At 43.2% G+C, this 13,683-nt stretch overlaps 1 protein-coding gene across 1 annotated transcript; it reads left to right on the plus strand.

Annotated features, from left to right (window-relative positions):
* Positions 1 to 5,041: 5,041 nt before the first annotated feature.
* On the plus strand, positions 5,042 to 9,335 carry LOC103714109 (protein SMAX1-LIKE 4-like). The gene is made up of 3 exons (XM_008801252.6): positions 5,042 to 6,685; positions 7,390 to 7,603; positions 7,695 to 9,335. The coding sequence occupies exons 1-3, from the start codon at positions 5,412 to 5,414 to the stop codon at positions 9,213 to 9,215; spliced, it is 3,009 nt and encodes a 1,002-aa protein (XP_008799474.4). The 5' UTR covers positions 5,042 to 5,411; the 3' UTR covers positions 9,216 to 9,335.
* Positions 9,336 to 13,683: the final 4,348 nt, after the last annotated feature.

Consider the following 13,683-nt stretch of genomic DNA (forward strand, 5'->3'; position numbering starts at 1 on the left):
CAAAAATGCAGAATATAGGAATATTTACACTCAGTCACCGAGTAAGAAATGCGGGGAAAAAAAAACAAAATCAAAAAGAGAATTTTCAGATACATATGGCATCATCCAAGTATTGTTCCCATCGACACTCTGAAAGATGCATCTGATAGTATGATTCTAGATCACCATTATGCATGAAGCTAAGGAAACACAGACTTAGTGAGCAGCTATTTTTTTACAAGTTTGTAGAAATCAATTAGCCTTGGCTGCAATATTAAAGATAGACTTTGCTCAAGGTCGTGTTGCACACTATAACAATCCAGAATCTTATCCAAAATGACTAGTCGAAAAGTATTACTTGAGTTATTTGATCCTATATAAGTACTCAAAATCTATCCAATGAATAACTGATATGGGACTAAACACACGCCTGCACGAGTTCTCACACACACATCCTATTCTTATTGTTTTCTTTCTTTGCTGTAGTGTGTTACGGCCACTCACATTGAAGGCAACAGGGAGAGGCTGCCACAATCCCGGCAGTCCAAACTCCATTCAGTACCATGCAATTGTAGGAAGGCTAAAAAGAGGGCATGGAGGAGCGCTTTCACGGGTTTCGAACGGTCTGAGCTTAAAAGACTGGTCAAAAAGCTACCATAAGAAAAAAAAAAAGAGGGAGAGTAGGAACGAATGAAGAAATATGAAACATATCTGCATACTTTAATAAACATGCGCATTGATCTACTAATTAAGTACACTATTCACCTTTTCCTCGTTAACAGAAATGGGTATCAAACTACAAATATATACCCATTTGTTTCCCCAGTCCCATATCCCATCATGAGCTGCTCGTTTATTTCCTACACTTTTTCACATACACCAAGTAAACTCCGTGACAGATGTGATTTTTCTTTGTTTTTAATTGGAAAGGTAGGCAGTACCAATGCATGCTATTGGTATCACCTCAAGGGATGGGGGTTTCTTACCTTGTCTCCCATAAACCCATCTCTCACCTAAGTTGAGGCATTGGATGTCATTGGTCCTGATACAAATAGGGTTCCCAAGGTAAGAGATTTTTTTAGAAGGTTTTTAAAGATTTATTATCCTTGATTTCCTCGTGAAAATTCTTGAACCAACAATATACTGCTATAAATATAAAATATCATGAATATGTATTAACTATGATAGAATTAGGAGAAGATAGACGAATATCCAAATAGTGGTCGTAATTATCATAAGTATGCATTCGCAATAAGATACATGCCTGCATACGAATACGGGTATTAATAAAAGGTTACATAATAGGTGAGTTTTTTCTTTTTTGTTGAACTATGTTTCCTCTTCAATATCTTAGCAGTATGCAATCTATGCCTAAGTTCTAAGCATATAAAAACTTTTTGTATTCTCCATGGCTAGCAACTTCCAAGAAATGACACAGGGACAAAGAACAGCAGCATCTTGATGGACAAACCTATAAAAATTGGAAAAATTAGATGTAGAAATCTATATGAAAAGATATTTTAATAGAAATGAAGAATCATGACTGATGATTTTTTGAAAATTTGACCTTTTTTATGGTATGGAAACACTACTGCAAACAATTCCAACTAAAATATCCAAAAGAAAAGATCTATATTTGTAAGTATATTACCATTATAACCAATGACACTTCATCGATCCATCATAAAGCATTACTGCCGAGGTTTGAATTTTGGACTTATCAAAAGAGCAAAGCCTTAGAAGAGGTGCAAACCAAGTGTCGCGCCCCCGCCTGCGCCGGGCACATGAGGTACCCAATGCCCACGTGGGGGCCACATGAGGAGGGATCGTGGGGCTTCTCTACCAAATATTGTCCGGTTCTGCAGCTTCACGCAAGCGTCCTTCATCCCTCTCCGATTTTGTTTTCCTCTTAAAATACGTCTGCAGGATTTGGAAACACCCGCCTCATATGTCTAGACTTTGAAACAAGTCTTTCCGATGTGGGACTATTGGGCCTCACACCGTTTCCACCATCGGATAAGAGCCGTCCTCGGCTCTGATACCCAGTGCCCACATGGGGGCCACATAAGGGAGGACCGTGGAGCTCCCCTGTCAGATATTGTTCGGTTCTGGAGCTTCATACAAGCATCCTTCACCCCTCTCCGGTTTTGTTTTTCTCCCAAAATGTGTCTGCAGGATTTGGAGACATCCGTCTCATATGCTCAGGCTCTGAAATAAGTCTTTCCGATGTGGGACTATTGGGCGTCACACCAAGTGAGCTAATAACTTCACAATATAGTAACAAAAAATAAAAATAAACATGAACATCAAAATAATTTTTTTTTTTTGGAAATATTCTTTACAATCGGCTTGATAAATGAACCTAAAACATTAGGATTATTTCTCTAAAATCTAGAGATACATTTGGTTGGCTTTCAAGCCTCACTTTACATTGTATTAGCAGGATTATAAGGTCAAGACTGTCTAAGATTTTGCATATGCCTTACTTAAAGCTAATCCATAGCCAACATATTAAAAACTTCTGCTTCTTTTAAGGCCTCAGACTAGATGTATTTCCCTTCACCCTCGATGCGATTACTTAGCTCCTGACCCTGATTTTTCAAAGTAGCCTACTGAGAGCTGTGAAATTTTTCGGCACTTTTCATTAATTCACTATGCAAAACCTTCTTGCATTAACCATGAGTAAGGAAGCCAAGTGTGTGGTTTAGGGGGAGGGAATTGGTTTAGGACGGATGGAGTTTAGAGATTCAGATGACTTTTGGAGGTCTGAAAAGAACCCAAGCTATGCAATGAAGAGGAGCAGACATGGGCATGCTTTTTGGGTACTTAGGGGAGAGAGAAGGAATATAACACTGTCTCTCTACGAGGATTGGTGTGAGTGATTTCATTTTCTTTTTTTTTTTTTTTTTTTTTTTTTTTTTTTTTTTTTTTTTTGCTGAAAACGGATATTTCATACAATACGTGTACGAATACATCCAAGAAAATCAAAATAAAGCAACTCGCGGAGCGCATGTGGCAGCTCCTCCTCCCCCGACCAAAGGGTATACCCTGAGTGATGAGCCGCATGGGCCGCCACCCAATCGGCTGCCCCATTAGCTTCTCTAAATACATGTTGAGCCTGAAAGGCTCGCTCATCTCCCATCATGCTCCCTATGTCGCGGATCAAAGGGTGGTCTGTACCATCACCCGTCGCCCCCCTCCGAATCCATCCGATGACCGTGGTGGAGTCGCCCTCCAAAATGATCGACCTGGCTCGCAGGATCATCCTCGCATGGCGCACGCCCGCCCAGGCTGCTCGAAGCTCTGCCTCCGGAACCGACGTATCGAACAGCTGGCAGCCACCTGCTGCAACTACCCTGGAGTGCGGGCCTCGTATGACAAAGCCCGCACCACCCCGCGCACCGCCGTCCAACACCGACCCGTCAAAATTGACCTTGAGGAAACTCGGGGGTGGGGGCTCCCAGGTGAAAAACACCATATGGTGGGCTGCCGAAGCAGAGGGGGGGCCCCAGGTGTCCCGAGCTGTCAAAGGTCTGTCTGAAGAGGTGGTGGGTACAAACTCAAGGGCCTGAACACGAGCAAGCTCCGCAGCAAACCTCGGTGACACCCTGCGGTCGCCGAGAGTACGAGCATTTCTTGCCAGCCAAATCTGGTGCGCTGTGCAAGTCGCTCTAATAGCCTCCTGACACGTCCCGGAACTGGGTAGCCCCTGTCGTATCATGTGAAGGAACTGTGGCCTGTCACTCCGGGCCTCCTGCGAGATCCCGGCCCACTGCCATGTCAATCTCGCCCATACACACTGAAAGAGCACATGGTCTACCGACTCCACAGCCCCACACGCTCCACACTCTGCAGGGATCCCCCAACCACGCCTACTCAGCGCAGCTCTCGTCGGAAGGCGATCCCAGAACACCTTCCATAAGAAAAGGGCTACCCGCGGGTGGAGACTCATTTTCTTTTGAGACAACGAGATAACACTCATGGCCATCCCAATGAAAAAGAGAAGTGGGACACCAGAACACTTGACATATGTATGTGTATAAAGCTAAAGGAAAATGCCCTGCTGCTTTATCTACCCTTCCACCCTTTCTTTTTTTTTTTCACCTCTTTCCTGCTTTCCCTTTTGTTTTCTTTTGGAATTTCTGATGGCTTTGTCTGGCCATTCAAAGATTGGCATGGTAAAGGAGGGAAGGCCTCTGAACTCATTTGAACTGTGGGTCCCATTTTTGCCACCTTTCTGAAAGCACGCCTACGATAAAAAAAAAAAAAACAAGCTCACCACATTTATATTTCTAATAACTAAGTATAATAGTATCATATTTGCATGATCTTCTTGTAAGACGAGAAGATCTCTTTCAACAGCTTTTCTACATCTCGGCTGCTTGCAAGGGGATTGAGCAGCCCATGCATGATGCCTCTTACAACAGTGTGTGTGTTGAAGAGGACTCGGCAAGCATTGTGAAATCCTATCCAATGGCATCCTAGCCCACAATGCTTCATGTTTTATGTCACCTGTCCCAATAATTTCCTTAAAAATAATTTCCACCATTTAGAATTGATAGAAAATGTGCCCACAAATCACGATAACATTTCTAAAACTCAGAATAAGCAAAGATTTTAAATCGAAAGGACCGTGTATATTAAAAAAATATATAAAGAGAGACAAAAAATGACTTAATATTTAATATATAGTGGGCACTATCTTGCCGAACTGATCTCCTCTAAGAACGAACTATACTGGAAATGGTCACTTCTATGATACTATCATTGCTCCCAACCATCCAATGAGTGGGTTCTTCATTTGTTACTGACTATTTTGGCCTTCTCTTCTTTAATGCTCAAAGGTGCACAATAATCCAGAGAATGGATGCTTATGCTGTGGAGTGGTAAAGTAGCAGAGCAAACATTCTCTCCATTGCCTGCCACTAATTTCGAGCCAATGGGTTCAAATTATCGCGATATATCGACACCAAACAACAAGGGAATGAAAAATGACCTGTACCAAAAAAAGGGGGGACTGAAATTAAATATTAACAAAGAAAAAAGAGAAAGTGAGCAACTCCTGCTGTGGAAATAGAAAGCAACAGCAACATCCACAGCAGGAGAAAAAAAAGAAAGAGAGACATACACAGAGATGGAGAGAGAAAAAACAATAGATATAAGAAGAAGGAAGCTAGTCTAGCTGCATCAAGCCTCCACTTCTGACTTCTCCCACCCCTTCCCTTCCAACTCTCTTCCATTTCCATCCCCTCAAAGGGTAGTAATCACTGTTCTTCCCTAAACCAAGTAGAAGAGAGTGGTGTTTCTGAGGTTGGAGGAAAAAGAAGCTAGAAACTAGCAAAGAAGTAGAGGAAAGCTCTGCGAGAAGTGCCATAGGAGCTCAACAGAGCAACAACTTTGGGGTGGCGGGGGTTGGTGTTGGGGGCTAAGTAATGCGCACAGGAGCTTGCACAGTGCAGCAGGCCCTCACAGCAGAGGCTGCCTCGGTCCTCAAGCTCTCCCTCACCTTGGCCAAGAGAAGAGGCCATGCCCAGGTGACCCCTCTCCATGTTGCCGCCACCCTCCTGAGTTCCTCTTCCTCCTCTTCTAACCTTCTAAGAAGAGCTTGCCTCAAATCCCATCCCCACCACCCTGCCTCCCACCCACTTCAGTGCAGGGCTCTTGAGCTCTGCTTCAATGTGGCACTCAACAGGCTCCCCACAACCCCTCCCCCCTCCTCCTCTGGCTCCTTGATCCACTCCCAGCCTTCTCTGTCTAATGCCCTCATTGCTGCCCTCAAGAGGGCCCAGGCTCACCAGAGAAGGGGCTGCATTGAGCTCCAGCAGCAGCAGCCCCAGCAGCAGCAGCAACCTCTTTTGGCCATCAAAGTAGAGTTAGAGCAGCTCATCATCTCTATTTTAGATGACCCAAGTGTTAGCAGGGTGATGAGAGAGGCTGGTTTCTCCAGCACCTGTGTCAAGAACAACTTAGAAGAAGAAACATCTGTTCTAGTCCAATCCTCTCCTCCCTTTTTCTTCGAGTCCCATAAGGAGATCTTAAGCCAGGGAAATTTCTGGCAGTCCCAGTTCTTAAAGCCACCTTCTGAGCTAAACCCAGCAGCCCCATCCTCCCAGAAAGAGGATCTGCGGGTGGTCTTGGAGGTGATGGTCAGGACACAGGGGAGGAGGAACAACACTGTGGTGGTGGGGGACTCTGTTTCCATGACAGAGGGGCTTGTAGCCGAGCTTATGGGCAGGGTGGAGAGAGGGGAGGTCCCTGATGAGCTCCAGTCTGCTCGCTTCATCAGACTCCAGCTATCTTATGTTCACCTCAGGCTCATGAGCAGGGGAGATGTGGACATGAAGGTGGCTGACCTTAGGAGAAAGATTTGCTCCTTAGCATCAGACAGAGCTGGTGAGGGTGTGATCATCTATGTAGGGGACTTGAGATGGGCTGTGGATGAGGAGACCAAAGAAGGGCAGGGCTTCAGGCCAGTGGATCACATGATTGGAGAGATGGGGAGGTTGCTATCTGAGCTTAGGAGCAGCAACGGCAATGGTGGTGGGGGTGTGACCAACAACAACAACAAAGTGTGGTTATTGGCCACTGCCAGCTACCAGACTTACATGAGGTGCCAGATGAGGCAGCCATCACTCGAGACCCAGTGGGCCCTTCAGGCTGTGGTCGTTCCCTCGGGTGGGCTTGCACTGAGTCTCCAAGCTCCAAGGTTAGTCCACCAACCCAGAGTTTCATGTCTTTCATCATTAGGTGCTGTCTTCCGAGTGCCAATTTTGTTGTTCCTATGGAAGGGAGATGATGCAGTGCATGGTGTTGTTTGGTTCCTTTTACTTGTTCTTGGCTTACCTAGTTTTCATGGTTTTACACTACGACCACCTCAGAAAGGGCTCGTGGGCACAGTCATTTTTCTTTTTCCTTTCTCTGGCTGTACATACTACCAGCCATTGTTCCAAAGTTCTTCTGTTCTTACAAACCTAAAGACATATATCTGAGTTCTATAGAATAGTTTTTCAAATCTGATGATATTCTCAATCCTGGCCTTCTTGTGAGAGCGAAGATGAGACATATTAAATCGTTGTTAGCTAGCATCATGCATGGTTTTTTTTACTTTTTCCCCAGTTTGGGTCAGTCACCCTGGTCCCTTGATTGTGAAACAAACCCCCAGAGAACAAATTCTTCACCAATAGTGCAATTTTTTTTTGTTGTTGTTGTTTTCCTGGGAAAAAGTTAGGCTCAAAAGAGCCTAACAAATTACATTCAGGTAATGAAACAAAGAAAAGCAATGCTGTGGAATAACCATTCAGTAATAATATTAAAGAAGAAAATAGTAGATCTGAGAGTAGAAAGGTAGTACATGAGGCTCGACTAATTTGCTTACTTGAGTACCCTTTTTCTTCCTCTCATGCTCTACAGTGGCCTAGATTCAAGGATGACAAAACTCGGTCAGTATCCTTTCCAAATGCTAGAGTTGAAAGCTTTTAAATGTAAGGAGGAAGAAGAAAAGCTCATATGCTGTGCTGAATGCGCTTCCAATTTTGAGAAGGAAGCATCAGTTCTCAAGTCAGAAAATGGCTCGAGCCACTTGCCAATTTGGCTGCAGCCACATAGACCGGCCAACCATCACAAGGTAAGAAGTTCAAAAATTATTCGCCTCTAACTACAATGTTGTTGCTTCAGACCTTCTGAGTGTAGTAGCATCTGCATCATATTGATTTCAGGATGCATTGCCTGAGCTGAGGAGGAAATGGAACAGACAATGCCTAAGCCTTCATCATGGCAAATATAGACAGGCTCATCCGCATCCTCCCTTGCTACCTCAAGGCTCAGTTGGAAAGAGCTGCACCCAAGCTTCATCACATCCATGGTGGTCTAGCAGCTTACCTCACAACCAAAAACTTTTCGTCGAGCCACATCCGATGTCCTTCACCGAGACTGTGCCGAAACTTAATGGAGGAAGCACCAGCTTTGCATCCCAGATTAAAACTGGAACTGGGAACTGGCAGGAGAGAGTCGTTCCAAAGCATTGGCCTTCTGAAGTGAGTTTACCTTTTGTCAAGAAGCCAGCAAACCAGGAGGTAAGGACTGCTCTGGCTTTGGGCAGCCCTCTGTTCTCGGATTCAGCAACATCCAAAGACCAAAGAAGAGGAGCCATGGCAGACCCGCAAGAGTTAAGCCGGAGATTGGAAGAGAACATCCCTTGGCAAGCTGGAACCATTCCTTCAATAGTTGAAGCACTGCATGATTGCAGATCAAGTGAGAAGAGGGGGACTTGGCTGCTGATACGAGGCACCGATCACATTGGGAAGAGAAGAGTAGCAAGGGTAATTGCTGAGATATTTTGTGGATCCGCAGACAGGCTCATCCACATTAACACGAGTAAACTGGTTGGAGGAGCCAGCTCCTGTGCTGAGATCCTTGCAGAAGCCTGCAAAACGGACCAAAGATGCGCTGTTCTTATCGAGGACATTGATCGAGCACACGCCAGCTTCATAAATTGGATTGCTGAAGGCCTCAAAAATGGATTTTTCAAGGACGCAATCGGTAGAGACGTTGGCATGGCTCATGGAGTCTTCATTCTGACTACATCCAGCTCTACCAAGTTCGACAACGCCAATGAGAATCCTGATGGTGTCGTGAAGATGAAGCTGTGGGTTGAAGAGACTGAGATTGCGGCTCCCCATGATCTCAAAAGAAGGTCCGAGAGGGAATTACCATACAGATCGAAGAAATTGAGGACGGAGGAGAGCAGTCTTGACCTGAACCTCTGTGCTGCGGAGGAGGAGGAGGAGGAGGAGGAGGACGGCCGCAGAGACGACGAAGAGGATGCTGTCCCCAGTGATCTGACCCACGAGACAGACAGTGGCGATCCCAATATCCCGTATGAGCTTCTTGAATCGAGCGCAGCTTGCTTCACCATGGATGCCAGCCCCGACCGGTCCTGCCGGATGTCGGAGAACCTCCTGTCGAAGCTCCACCGGGCGTTCGAGGAGGTGATGAGAGGTGGAGAAGGGATGGGGCGGCTGTGCGTGGACCGGACGGCGGTGGAGGAGCTGGTGGCGGCCTCTGGTTCGTTCCTGGAGAGCTTGTTCGACGAGTGGCTGGGAGAGGTCTTTCAAATGAGCTTGGCAACGGTCAGAAAGGGCGGGAAGGTGAGGCTAGGTGCGGAGGGCAAAGAGGGAAACGCGCGGGAGTTTGGGTTCCAGGGTTCGGCCCTCCCCAACCGAATTCATGTTGGCTGAACCCCATCCGTCCCTCCCCCTTCCATGTAAAAATAGCGAAATGACCAAAATGACATCTTGTAACTTTTCTTTAGCATTTTTTTCCACTTTAAATGACTAGTCTCTTATCATTAATATTAATATTATTAATATTATTAATAATGTTATTATTAGTAGTAGTATTATTATTATTATTAGTGCCTTTTTTTTTATGTCAGTGAGAAAGTAGGCATGACAGGGGACAAATTCCTAGCCTTCTTTTGATGCCTTCTGTTTGGGTGTGCTTTGCATGCACGCTGGAAAAGTCTTTGAGCGCAGCCAAAGACATGGTCCTGGGGCAAAGGCCGGAATGACCATTAAAGTTCGGACCTCAACCTTTGTGACAGATGGATTTGGATCTTATGTTTCCTAGACAGAGCTTCATACTTTGTTGATCCTTTGGGTGGGTTGCATTTGATTACTATTTGACTGGTTTAGTGCCATGAGATGGGTGTGATGATTAAGGCTTCAAGAGGTAGCTCAACTTAGAGGATGAGAAGTTAGAGGTACTTCTTTTGGGGTTCAAATAGATTTCTTCTTTTTTTTTATAATACAGGTATCTATTTTATATGGTGAATGGCTTGGATTGGTTCGAATGTTTGTGATTTTGAAGTCCTTTTCCAGTTCATCTCCTGCTTCGTTAGCTCTTAACTACCTTGCTCTTTTCTTTCAACCCAAGCAGCAGCCCTTTTGTAAACGATAATGGATCGAACCAACCAATATTAAATAAAATCAACAAGTTGTATAAATGGTAGAGTAAACGAGCTTCTGTTCTAAATACAGTATTTCAGCAGCGAGGGGACTGGTTTTCTAAAGGTTATTTTTGTGAGTTTCAATGGATCTTACAGATCCTCACATCTCTCGAAGGAAAAAGATACCTAGCCTAACGGGACAACAAGAAAGCAAATAATAGAAGACAGAAGTCGAGCTATTCACTCGAACTTAAAAAATAGGAGCATTAGAATGATGAGTGCCTCCAACTCTTTATACCGCATCCTCGTAAGAAGATATAAGGGAGTATTCTACAACACTAGACTAAAGCAATCTTTTCAACTCGAGCATTACTGGGCGAAGAATGGCACAAAGGCTATTTAAAAAAAAAAAAGGCTTCTCTTCTTATTCATAGGAGGAAGAATTGGAAGAAAACTCCTTCAAGCTTAAGATGGTGTTAAGAAGGTTATTGAGCATATTTGAGACAACCATCACCACACAGTAGTATCTATTGTTTATGATGACCATCTTGCACCAAACGAATAAATAAATAAATAGACCATCTATTATGAGAACAATTATGGTTTGCAAAACCAATACGATCATCCAAAGAAAAGAAGCATATAGGCTTTGGAAATCTTGAGGGACGTGGAACTCACTCAAAACAAGCCGCTCGCAAGCTTTATCCATCCTACCTTTCCCCACCCATTTCGACTTAAAAATACGGTGACTTTTAAGCTAGTCATTATAGCTGATAAGGCAGGAGTAATCCTCCACTACATCAGCCCAATGATCCTTCACACACTTTATTCATCAGAAAAGGCAAAGAAGCTTTTATGTTTCATATCATTGCTTTGACCTAAGCCCCATCCATGAAGAGAGCATTCAAAGGAGTACTTTTGATTGATCACACACACACACAGACATAAGAGAGAGAGAGAACATCATTGCATCCAACGGCAGATGTGGGGCTTTCTGTCCATAAGTGCTGGCAAGCATAATCCAACTTTGATGCCTTGATAAAAAATAGAACAGCCATGTCCTAATCCCAGCTTTTACTCCTCCGGCGAGTTACTAGCAAAAGATAAAGAGTCATTATTACCTATTATCACCATCTTTTCCATTCCATTGGTTAGCTTCATCTCTATGGAAACATGGTTCTTTTTGTCATTGATAAAGAGAGACTTGTACTCTGATCAAATGATGGTGATTCAAATATTACCAAGAGCAACCTAAGTTGTGGGATTATGGAGTTGATGCACCCAAAAATGGTAGAGATATTACTTCAAAAAATGTACATAATGTTATGAACATGTGGCTATGGTAACCAAGATACAGCACAATATTTAACTTCGCATTTAGCATTTTATGAAACTCCAAGCACTAGATTTTGTGGCATTTTGTCTGCTCAGTCATTGGCCCTTCATAGATATTGGACTCATAATAATCTTTTTAGTTTTTTAATCCTCTAACTAGCTTTCTTCTCCACTGGAATTCCTGGTGATAAGGTTCTAGTTTAGGCTAATTGGTCATCATTATCATGACAAATTTCATCACCATGGGGCCCAATTATTGACCACTAAGTAGCATATCCAAAAGAGGACTAAATAAAACGCTGTGACCCAGCCTGTTTGGCAAAAATCTAGCAGGAAAGGGTAATATATAAGCCTAACTTTTGAAGTAGGATTGGGAGTCGGAAGTGCACGCCACGTTTGAGGCTTGGGCGTTGCTCCCATAAAATAATGGCAAGGACCAAACGGCGTGGTGTTTTCCCACTTTTCAGACCTATCCACCTGCTATAAAGCTTGGAGAAAGGCAGAGAAGGGAGGCTCTCTTCTTCTTTTGATGTGAAAAAAAAAAAAAAAGTAGGGAAGCTCGCTACTTGAGTTGAGCAAGGCTGCCACCCAATGAGTGATATATCTTTGATTTCCCCGCAAGTGCGAGGAGACGCGCGGCATCTGATTCCCTTGCACACTCAGCAATGACGAGGAGGGCAAGCCTTCTGATGGTTGTGAGGGAATGATTTCCACCTCTAAAGTTGGTCCAAGTGCTGTCGGAGAAGGACGTTTTGCCAGTTTTATTAGAGTTCGAGGTGGTACGAAAGGATCTTAAATGGCATCACATGGAATATTATCCCCTTAGGCCTGAAAAATTATCCATCTTTTTCATGCGATATTTAGATTAATGATAGCTCACGAGATTGTGTTGCAGTCCGGAATGGTTTTTAAGAGGCATCCGAATTGTCTACTATTGCTAACAAAATTTCAAGTCCTCGTGAATATGATAGTTCCTTTTTTTTAATAAAACAACGGTTCACATACAACGAATATGAGTGCAGTCCGTAAAGTCAAAATGAATAAAAGAATACAAATGAGATGGAATCGAGACATGGTTGTTCCAAATAAAATCTCTAGAATGTTAAATCGCAAAGAATGTCACCCAGTCTGTCATACTGTTAGCCTCTCTGCAGGCATAAGTGATCTAATGAAAGACGCACTCATTCAAAAGACTGCGGATGTCGTGAATTAACTGCATCCCACCAGCCTCATGACCCGACTTTTAGATCCATTTGATTACTGTGGCTAAGTTCCTTTCAAAAATGATGCGGTTCACGCCTAGCATTTGCATTGCACAGAAAACCAAATATTAGTTATCGGATATTGCGTGCTAGGTTGGTCCAGGTATCTTCGACTTCGTGTTTTTGCCGAAGTGGGCTACTCGAAGTGCAAACATGGGGTCATGACTTTTTTTTTTTTTAATTAAAAGACGGCTTTAAAAGCCACAATTGCATTGTTAACAATTATACTCTCCAGCGGCATCAAAAGAAAACTTGGGGTCATGAGTCTGATTTTTGATGCTGCAACAGTCTTAATATCAACTCACTGTCCATTGACGTTGTTCTCTCCGACGTGTTCTGTCACGTCCTCCACAGACTTCAAAAAATAATAAAGGAAGACCCGGTCCCAGAAGCATTTAACTTGGCCAGTGAGGCTTCGTATTAAAAAGAAAAGAAAGGAAGAAAGGCTCCAGCTAACAAGGAAACAAAGGATTTAAATCAACAAAGATTTTTGATGTACGATCTTACATGGCAAATCACACGGATCTAGTTTTGGAATTTGGATATCCTCTTTCTATCCAATTTTACAATATTTTATTTTTTAACTCCAACAAATATATTTATTTTAAATTAATTTAAATTATTTAATTTATTTAAAAATTTATTATAAAATTAAATTGCTATTATTAGTACTGCTATCGTTAATGCAAACGCAACATTTAATTGAAACGAGACTGAAAACTTCCGCATACTCGATCTGCTCAATGGGCTGACGTACAATGGATATGCCTAAAACCAGTGTAAATTACACATACGCCTGCTAGGTGACCAGCAAGCAAGTGTTACCGTGCATACTGCCGTCCATGCACATAAACATTTAAGCATAACTTAGACATACGCAGAAGATAAGAACTAAGAGGCGTCATTTAGGGACAAAAAAAATCATCACGTTGATTATTTTTGAGCTTTGGGTGACAGTTTGCATTCTTGACAACCACAAAATATTTCAATAACTTGCTTCTTTTCTCATTTTAAGTCATCAAATTCACTTCCTTGCATAGGTACTGGCTTTTCTTCCAACCACCATACACGTTCAACCCTGTCCAAGGCTGTGCAGAAAGATTTCAAAAGCTTAACAGGAAGACCTTACAAAAATATGGAAAAAATGTCGAGGATTTAAAA

This window comes from Phoenix dactylifera, chromosome 12 (assembly GCF_051530095.1).
Source record: "Phoenix dactylifera cultivar Ajwa chromosome 12, Ajwa_hap1_PhDact_Kaust_v1.1, whole genome shotgun sequence".
NCBI classification, from domain to species: domain Eukaryota; kingdom Viridiplantae; phylum Streptophyta; class Magnoliopsida; order Arecales; family Arecaceae; genus Phoenix; species Phoenix dactylifera.

Coding starts and splice junctions, on each gene's coding strand:
- LOC103714109 (XM_008801252.6), top strand. CDS start 5,412: ATGCGCACAGGAGCTTGCACAGTGCAGCAGGCCCTCACAGCAGAGGCT. Junction 6,686..7,389: donor CTGAGTCTCCAAGCTCCAAG/GTTAGTCCACCA, acceptor CATGCTCTACAG/TGGCCTAGATTCAAGGATGA. Junction 7,604..7,694: donor GACCGGCCAACCATCACAAG/GTAAGAAGTTCA, acceptor TATTGATTTCAG/GATGCATTGCCTGAGCTGAG.